The sequence below is a fragment of the Porites lutea genome, chromosome 5, assembly GCF_958299795.1.
Source record: "Porites lutea chromosome 5, jaPorLute2.1, whole genome shotgun sequence".
In the NCBI taxonomy this organism is placed as follows: Eukaryota; Metazoa; Cnidaria; class Anthozoa; order Scleractinia; family Poritidae; genus Porites; species Porites lutea.
The window spans coordinates 35498013-35508247 of record NC_133205.1 but is presented as its reverse complement, the minus strand read 5'-3'; the positions used below and the strand labels follow the sequence as shown (position 1 = coordinate 35508247).

At 36.3% G+C, this 10235-nt stretch overlaps 1 protein-coding gene across 2 annotated transcripts; it reads left to right on the top strand.

Moving 5' to 3' along the window:
• The first annotated feature begins 2186 nt into the window (after positions 1-2186).
• Positions 2187-4843, top strand: LOC140936730 (octopamine receptor beta-2R-like). Of its 2 annotated transcripts, XM_073386214.1 has the most exons (3): positions 2187-2328; positions 2473-2523; positions 2951-4843. In XM_073386214.1, the coding sequence occupies exon 3, from the start codon at positions 3345-3347 to the stop codon at positions 4257-4259; it is 915 nt and encodes a 304-aa protein (XP_073242315.1). In that variant the 5' UTR covers positions 2187-2328; positions 2473-2523; positions 2951-3344; the 3' UTR covers positions 4260-4843. The 2 variants fall into 2 exon arrangements, with proteins under 2 accessions (XP_073242315.1, XP_073242316.1); XM_073386215.1 differs by lacking the exon at positions 2473-2523.
• The last annotated feature ends 5392 nt before the right edge of the window (positions 4844-10235 follow it).

The window sequence follows — 10235 nt, the reverse complement described above, 5'->3', positions numbered from 1 at the left end:
AGCTACGAAATCCTGTTAACTTTTCAGTGTTTTTTGTCTGGACACAGTCCCCAACGACGTCCCTAACCTGGCTGTGCACCGCAAACTAGTAATGTGTATGTATGGAGGCTGGCGACCCGAGTAAATTTCTCCCAGCTAGAATAACATAAAAGCATTCCGGGCCTGATTTTTTCTGAGATTAAAAATTTTTCACAATACAAACTGGCAGTTCCGCTATACCATTTCACGATCATTATGATTTTTAGCTTTTTTACTTCATTTACTCTGCCTTTTATTTGATGTCTTGAGAAAACAACAGATGACTTTATTAAACTAGAAGATACTTTTAAGGTTATGGTGATAAAAAAGCATCGGTTGCTGTAAATCAAAGTGAATCCTTTAATCATTTAAAATGAATGACAGAAACTAGTCCCTGTCTTTCAAGTGATAAGATAAAAATTTCGATAGCTGTTTGCACTTAATTCCACAAAAATATATCAGAACACGTATTAAATGCATAAATTAGTTATAGAAAAAACTTTACATATCATATTTTTCGAGATATTGAAATTCGTGTTTTTGTCCGAATTTGCGCACAGGTCATTTTGCGTAAAATTTAGTTGCCTTATAAGGAACTTAGAATCCTCGAAAAATCATAGATTCTTCATTAAGTTCCGAATATTCAACGTACAGATTTATGTTTGGTCTCTCTTTAAATCTTAGAAAGTCTACTTTTCAAGAAAAAAAAAAAGATTTGTTATAATTATTTGCTAGCGGCATAATCAGGCAGTGTATTTGGGTAAAATTTTTGAACTCAATTCGATTGCATAACAGAAAATTACCTTGAAAGGGGCGAGCTAAACTTTTCTACTGCATGACGAATTTGAAATACTGAAATACTCTTGTTGTTCCTGGCTACTTTGAAATATAAAGCAGTAAAGTATACCCTCATACGTTTCTAGACAGGAGCAACCTTCGTTTCTAATATAGGGTCTAATACTTAAAATAAGACTGGCTTCTCAACTACCTCCATTTCTACACGTTATCATTCAGGTTTCTCTTGATACACTTGTCACTTTTTCAAGTAGCTTCAAGAAATCAAATTTCCTTGCAAAGAAACATTATCACATATGTATCAAGATCTTCTTGTCAAGGAAATTAGTATTTACTCGTGCTTCTTTCCGGTATGTTCAGTCACGACAAAGAAAAGCCAAGGAAGAAAAAAGGATAAAAACATTTCAATGATAAAATTTGTACAGTGAAAGCCCCGATTATGAAATAATTAACCGCGAAGTAGAAAAGAAATGTGCAATTCAAGGTTTTTGCAGGGTTGTTTAAAACATCTAAAACGACAGCTGCTAAGATTCACTTTTTGTACTTATAATGTCAATCGCAAAAAATAAACCGAAATGACAGGCTAGGATCTTAAATACCAAATTAAAATGTGATCAAGAATGACTTTTAAAGAACCTTTAAGAAGTGATTGGCGCAGTGAAAAATCGGCGAAAGGAAACACCTAGGTGTGATCTGTAATTGGGCTCTCTTTTCCGGGTTTATAACTCTAAAGCGGATAGAATTGGCCATTGAAGAGGCAGATTAGCCAAAAGTAGACTTAATTACGCTTTGTTTTTTACCACAAAATATATTTAAAGAGCAAGTTAATTGACAAAACCTGTCTTTTAATTCCGGTATAAACTGCCAAAAGGAACTTTCATTTTTGTCTTCAGTGCCTTTAAAATAATTATATCTACTTACGATGAAAAACAGCGGCCGGAACTTTAACGATGTTAAAGCGTTGAGGTAATTAAAATAAGCTCTTTTTAGACGAGCCGAATTTTTTTCTGTTACTGACTCTCTCAACGTTTTTTTAAAATACTGGCTCAACGTTAACGTTTTACGAGTACTCAATATCTTGCAAACTGCATAGTTTAAATGCAATTTAAAATATTCTAATTTAGATAGTACCTCAGCAGAGTTACTTTCATAAATCTGTTCTAGAGAACCAGAACTTGCGCAAATTTTGACAAAAAATAGAAACATCCGGGACTTGTGCTTCACGAGCGAGTTAAAGGGACTCTAAACGGACGCCAGGACACAAAATTCAATTAACAAGCGGTCGTCGCGTAAACAAACCATAAACTGAATACAAACAACTTTTGTGGCCTATAGAAACACCTGCTATCCTTGATATGAAGGACTGGAACTTCACCCCATTCGATAAACATTAATATTTTTACATCGATAAGCTTGGCATGACAATTAACATATGTGTCGGCTGTTTCTGGGATTTCCGTCACAAAAACACAAAATGCATATGTGCTTGCAAATTGGTCGATTGGAGCACAGAAGGTATATGATTTTCATGTTATACTATAAATGTTTAGGTGCTTGTCGTTCTCAATAGGTGTCATTTGGTACGGTGGTTGTATTTGGATGTTAGGTTGACTGTTCACTCGGCCAAACTCATATCCACAGAAACAGTCTATTTTCCAGACAACAGCAATGTATTCGACACTATTTTGAAGAGACTGCAAAACCAGAAAGGTTAGTGATTAGAGGGCAAAGCCGACAGCCAAAGATTTGTTTAATGAGCGATTTTTGATGACAGTTAGTTGGCGAAGTTATTTTTGTTTGAGCAAATTCAATCTGTTAGTCTGGCAGCGCCATGTCTCCCCTTTTTTCTCTTCAGTGGTTTCACGCAGCTTGATACTTTTATGTGGCGACGAAAGCTTTCTTTAGCTTTATGTTATTATTCTGTACCCGTCAAAGCCACGAAATGGTAAAATGATTTCAATGACCGCAGAAATTAAAATAAGGTATTGACAAACCGTGTGATTTTAACATGAACTCTCGATCGGACATTGAGGTTATCGATGTCAGCTATTGATAGATAAAGTCAGCCCTTTTCACTTAGAACAAATATATAGACACTGGCTTGATACCACTCATAAATACCTTTGTTTTTTGATAGATGATTTCCTATTGGTAGAATCCATGAAATCAAGTCTTAAAAGGGGAATTCCAGTCGTTTGATAGAGCTTATTATTGCGGCCTCGTTTGGCAGGGTGATCCATCGGCAAGACAGCCAACAACGTGAAACTAAAACATCTGGAGGGATAACTTTCTGTATTAACTGCTAAGCCGACGAAGGAAGAAAAAAATTTTAAAGCTTAATGTATGTGCTTGCCACAAGCTGGCTGACATCTCAAAGGGACGCAAGCCTCTGGTGAAGCATAGATTATTTGGTCGCCTCTCCTGAAGAGATCCCACCAAGACATATCTTTCACTGGCTAATTGAAAATTTCGCTGGCATTGAAACACTTTGTGGGAGACGCGAGCTAAACGAATTTATTATCCGCAGCAACATGGCTAATAATACTGAATCATCATCAGCACCGCTCAGCCAACACATCCCTTTAGGAATCCTTGGCGTATTAATTACGCTGGAAAATCTTCTCGTTTGTTTTCTGGTCTACCGCTTCCGTAAATTAAGGACTTTCACAAACGGATTCGTGGTTTCCTTAGCTCTATCAGATGTTCTATTCGGCGCGGTGCTTATTCCGGTGAATATAAGTGATGAACGCAATCCTGTCAATGGGTACTTGATTTCGTTTATTCTCTTCGCAAACGTTACCAATTTATTTGCAGTGACTCTTGACCGTTACTTGGCAGTAATGAATTCCTTGCGATATTCGTACACTATGACTAAACATTTTGTCAAAATATTGGTAACGGCTTGGATACTACCAGTTCCATTGTGTTTGCTGCCATTGTTGTGGGAAAAAGGAAGCACTGCGCATACGGCCTATTTGTTTTTCATTGTAATTGGCGTTATAGTTCCATATATTTTCATCCTGTTCGCCTATATCAAGATTTTCCGCGAGGTTGCACGCCAAGTAGAGAGCCTTGCCAAGCTTGCGAAATATCAAAACTCGGAAGAGACCGCCAGGGAGGGAAAACGCGTTTCCAGCGAGGCTCGCGTGGCACGAGTTTTTGCAATTATCGCTGGAATTTTCGTTATTAGTTGGATGCCCGTGTTCTATATGACGGCGGCTGGCGCTCTGCAAAAAGAAGAGCTGATCCCGCAAGAACTCTCCCTGGTTTGTTGGTACACCATGACCGCTGGCTCGCTAGCAAACGCCGCGGTGTATGCGTTTTTCAAGGGTGATTTCCGAATGGCCTTCCTGCGACTATTTCACTGCCGAACGGAAACCTTCCGATGGCATTTCTCCGGCGACGAAGCGATGTCTGTATATAGGTATGGTTCCTCTGTGAACTAAGCGTTGATACCTTACTATGCCCAAAGATAGAGAAGCCCGCGATTTCTGCGTGCACGCGCACGTGCTAATTTTGTGTGGCTGAAAAGCGCGTTCTTAGTCATTGTTCATTTGATCGTTTTTTTTTAATTGTATCATTATTCAACCAGGAAAAACGCTTCAAAAAAAAACTTTGTTTTCCTCTCAGAATCTAAGACATTTACATCTCTTGGCGATTTATTTAATTTAAAGAGGTGAAAAATAATATCTCTATATTATTTCCTTTAGCTGTGAGACTTCTTTGGTTATCATTTTTGTTTTCCTATTTTCAATTTATTTTCGAATTTCTAGTTGGATGTAATCCTAGTTCCTTCGTTTAAAATTTCCATTTATTGGGTATAATACCCATTAAATTAATACAGATTCTATGATAGCTTTTAGTTTTTTTAACGACTATTTAAGAGAGGATGATAAATAGACTGTCAATTTAGCAAATCTTCACTGGAATATTAAAATCCTATATGTCAACCCTGTGTAGCCCTCAAAAAGGCCGCCTTTTGGAAAGTGTGTTGCTTTAATGTAAAAATAAATATACCAAGTTCATGAAATGTGTTAAAGAGAAGAATTGAGAGGCGGCAATGTGTACATTGCCTTTACAACAAAAGCGTGTTATTTACTTTCTTGGTTTAATGAGATGATTGAAAACTTATGGTCTCTTGCCTGTGTATTGTGTTATTTGCAAGTTGATCAAGAAAGCCTAATGCTTTCATGCAATAGCCTCAAAAAGGCTCATGATAACTTCTGCGCATGCAAATGTTCACATGATCAACAAAGGAAAAAATCGTCATTTAAAGATCCATCGTAACGTTCAAATAAACAATATGGCAGATCTCCTTAATCGCATTCATCTCCAGTGAAGCTAATACTAATACTGGACATTAAAGGGACGACCTAAAATTCACAAATTTGCATTGATCCTATTCTGACTGAACTTTTAAAACATAACATAATTATTTGTTCTAAAATAACATACGATTTATTAATCTGCATTTTTCCAAAAACGTTTTTTGACGCCATTTGAACAGAGAAAAAAAATTTTGATTTGGAAATTTTTTTTGACTTTCAAAAACAATTCAGTTACGAAAAAAATGTTGATGTGGCGAAACATCTATTGTATTTAAAAATGAGGTATGCACAATCATTCTCTATCAACACTTTCTTTCCAATGTTTTGGACTCGCTTTTGTATCGTATTCACGTGGTTTTTGATGATAAGGTTCATTTTGAATCATATCTATTGTAAGAGCTTTGCAACTTGAAATTGAATCAATTTTCGTTCTCAAGGTGACAGGAGATTTTGTCAAAAGTAACCAAGAAATGTTTAATTTTTCTAAGAACAATCAACATTCTTTTTTCATTTTCAAGTGCACATGTTTTTGCTCTAGCACTTAGTTATTTTGGTTTTACCCAAATGAAAATTAGTACCCACAATTTTTTATCGATTCACGAAACAGAAGGATGCGGAAATGAAGACGCAACATATAACAATAAACCGGAATGGCCCCTGCCATTTTCCTCAACTGTACGAAATTGAAAGGTTCTTAGCTTAAGTTTATATCAGATTCTGCGACAGCTAGTAAAACCCCAGTTGTCTGGCAGAAATAAGCTTTATTCCGGTGATCAATTCATTCAGTTTTAAAATCTCCTTCAGGCTGCACTTTTTAGTGTTCCGTTTCACTGGTCAACAAGAACTCCTAGAACATGCTAGATGTTTGAATGAGCCGATATTCCATTAGTACTTTGCTTAGTACAATAACCGGAATATATTTTGAAGTGTAAATAAAGTCAAAAATACATTATACCAAGTCTCCGTTTTATATTACTTGAATAAGCTTGCAAAGTTTTTTTTTCTTAAAATGCTCTGAAATTTTGAGATTTTGCTCCTTGTTTTTGTTCATTCATTGAAATCGAAGGGCTTTTAATAGTAAATGAATTTTTCTTTTCTGTAAGGTAATTTTGGAGAAACATTTTTAGTAAGTTCACCTACTATCACTTTCGGTTATAACCGAAACCGCAAGCTGGTGTCTGAGAGAAACTAAATTGCACAATAAATGATAACACTTTCACGGCCTCTGATTGAATAGACGAATGAAAGAAACTTAATCATTTTAAAGGGGTCTCTGTCTAGATAAACTTTGAATAAAAATAATAACTGGCAGCCTTTTTTAAACGCTTCTTCATTGAGTGTCTGTGATGATTTTCGATGTTTCGATTGCTCGCGTGCATAGACCTTAATTTTTATCTACTCCTCAACGGCTTAATTCATTTCGTTTTATAGAAAAAAGGAGAGACAAAAAAAAGATATAAGAAATGTTTCATTATTCAAAAACGAGATAAAAAGGCTTTCAAATGTAAACAACCTCATGAATAAATATAGTCTTGATAACTTTTCACCTGTTGACGGACTAGTCTGGTGTTATAGCTACTGGTAGTTTACAAAGTCCAACATCGCCGCTGCGCCTGACATTGATGAAATGGAAATCTACACTGTTAAAAAAAAGATTTAGCCCTGCGCCTTTGCCCAACATGACTCCAAGTTTTCCAAAAAATAAAATACAGTAAAATAGATAAATCCTTAAGACAATTTTTTCTCTTCTCTTCATATGAAAAATTTAAAACAGGCCATATTTCAAACTCTAATGGCGAAAATACGTTGTCAAAGCAAGCAGAAAGATGGTACGAGGTTTGGTACAACGCGTCCTGCTACACTGATGAGACCAATGGACACTAAACCCTATCGCATTTGGCTTAGGGAGTTGTTCAATGGTGAAAACAGTTTTACTGCGGTGATTATTTGATAACGGCTTTTTTAAGGTGGGTGATTCGGTTTGGGCAAAGTTTTTCCCTTAGCTTTCCACTCTGATCTATTTCCCTCAGTGGTTTGGTGTATTACGCCAAGACAATTGTAGGTTCAATAGTTGACTCGTACGCTGCACCACTGCCTTCCCTTCATTTAATACATAAAAAATCCTTAAATTTTTTATACAAAGCAAATGTTAATTGATAATAATAAAAACATCCACAGTTTTATTAATAAGTGAATATTATTTAGAGAGTACTGTGTACTGAGCAAAATTCAAATCAGCATATAAGAAAGTTCTACAATTAACTACCTTAAAAACTTAGAAGTTCCAGTACTAGTACTAGGATGTCATTCTTTTGCGTCTTTACGTCATTACTGGTTTTTTAGCTTAATTTTTTCTAAGTCATAAATGGAAGCCATAACAAAATATGAAATGATGGAAATTCAACAAATGAAAGGAATTAGCCAAAACATCTATTACATAAAAGCCAGAATTACTGATTAATTCCTAAATAATCAGTGAGATAACAACCTTGTGTCACTATAACAATAAATGTGTCGTTTTTGATAAAGAAATTTAAGAGGCATTTTTTTATTTCTATATAAACCAAGCTATAGATAATCAATCCCCTACGATAACAAGATTTAATTTATCTGGATAGCACCGTTGTTTTTCATATTCAAGTCACGATTCCTCCCCCTAAATCTCTTTTATATATTTAGTTCATGCATAAAACACAGGAAACACGACACTTTCTTCCTCCTTAAAGTGTAGAGAAGTCGACTTTGGAACAGAATTGTTTTTAATGAAATAAAAACCACACAAGATCATATCTTAACGGCTAGTCATGAATGTCCTAGAAAGGTTGTCTGCACCGAAACAAAACATAATAATCAAAATGGTTTCTGATCAAAAAGTTTACCACTGTTGATTATTGATTTTAATGACTCAAAAATACTTTAAATACCTTTGTAAACTGGTTGGCGTCAGGGAGTCGAAACGTTAGTTTGGAGAATAAGTAACTACCGTATCTGAATGATTAAGACCTAAGTTTGGTCTATATGTGTTAATATTGCATTTAGCAATACTCGCGTCGTGTTTATATTTGTGGCAGGCACCTGGCCAGCTCGTATAAAGCAAACCATGCAGTTACCTTGGTAAAGTTTTTTAAAGTTTCTTGTGTGTGCATTTAATATTGCTTAGGCACTGTTTATACGTCGCCCTATCGTCGAATTTAATTCAAATGAATTCAATTCAAAGCCTCCTATGCAATAAAATTCGACGATTCTGCGACTTATAAAATGAATTTAATTCGTCTGAAAAATTTGTCCAAGACGTTTTATCCGTCTTGCCAAGACCGCTAAAACGTCTGTAGAGCGTCTCATTTCAGACGTCGTTAACGACGCAGCAAATGGAATGTATACATTATGTTAAGGTCAAATAAATTATTATAACGTACCAAATTTGAGCCGGCAGCGTATCGTGGCGCTTTGTGGCGTCGTTTCCTTCAATGCGCATGAGCACAAGTTCGCGCCATTTTTGTTCTTGTCCCGTGTGGCTCTCTGGAGCAAAAGGTTGCCTTCCAGCTGCATGAAGATGTGTGCAAAAGAGAAATTCAAATTTTGTGTATAAGCCGTGGAAAGAGTGTGTGTGTCCGATTCGAGTGCTTGGCTGCTGGAAGTAACGAAGATACGATTGGACGGGAGGAAAACAACTTAAAGCGTAGGGTATTGACTGAGACTACATCTCATCATCCCGAATTTCTAGAAAAACGACGACAACTACAAAAACGTACACTTTCATCTTCAACTGACTGCTACAGCAAACACAGCAGCAAACAAACTCGGGCAAGAAGCCTTTTCCTTATCATCACCAGTGTTAGAATTCGACGTCACTGTTGCCTTCTCCTTTGTTTTTCCCTTGATATTTTAGCCAGCAACAAGGCCTTAGTAAACCTGGCCATGTTTACTCGTGGTTACTTGTCAAAAACACCGAAATCTCCACCTAAGCTGGTAGCATTAAAATTTTCGTCCAAATCGGACAGCACTTTAAGTCGAATTGTCGACAAATATAATGTGAATTAAATTCGTCTGAATTAAATTCGACGTATAAACTAGTCCTTAGATGAGAACGATTATGCTTTGAAGAGATATCTTTTGTAATCATGTCTTGGCCAAAATCTCTGCGAGGCTATGGCCCTATATGGACTTTGACCACTTAGGGTTTTTTACTCTTAAGTAAACAACGTTCACTGACGGTCCGTGGGTGGTTTTCTTCTGAATTCTGATTCGTCGACAGGAAAGAGTGGGGCCTTTCAGTCAGACACAAACCGTAAATAGCGCGGGAAAACGGTAAGGAGTTTGACTCTGATTAGTGGAGAGAGTAAAAAACAGTGAGTAAAGCATAATCAGTTCAATAAAGAGTTCGTATGACCTGAGGAGAAACCACATAAATAAATTCTTTTGTCCGTTAGAGAGGATGGCTCTTACAGGAGGTTTTTAGAGCAGGTTAACTCGCATAAGAGAAGTCAAGGTTGGTCCGTCAGTGAATTCAATTCTGAATTAAAACTAAAAGACGTTAGGAAGCCATCAGAAAAAAAAGCAGAATTAGAAAAGCGATCTATGTTTTGCAAATACCCAGGAAACTTTCGTTGTTTGGTTCTTAACTGCGCTAAAAGATTATATTTAAAAATATGAGAGAAGGTTCCTCCTCTTAAATAAACTTTGCGCATAGCACCAAAAACCTTTCTCACCAAAACAGAAGGCCAAAAGTGAAGTAGGATTCCCTCAGGCTATGTTCATGGAGAAAGATATTTTTTCGTCAATGAAAAGTAGCTAAAGGATAACTATAAATGAAGTTTATTTAAAACGAGTGAACTCTAAAAGCAGACTAAAGCAAAGACAAAAAGACTGATGATGCGTGCAAATGCTCATAAAACGTAAACTGCAGCTTATTAGCCCCAATTAAAAGCCCCGCATTAGTTATTGACCCATCTACTTGTAAGCAAAAAAGTAAATCCGATTACAAGCCCCCCCGGAAAAACCCTCGTCTGGCTGCAATTATAAGCCGAAATACGCCCCTCGCTGAATCCGATATATTATGACGTTTTGAAGGTTAATTAAAAATCAGTAAATGCA

Excerpts from the sequence above, each read along its gene's own strand:
- LOC140936730 (XM_073386215.1), top strand. The coding sequence starts at position 3,345 with ATGGCTAATAATACTGAATCATCATCAGCACCGCTCAGCCAACACATC.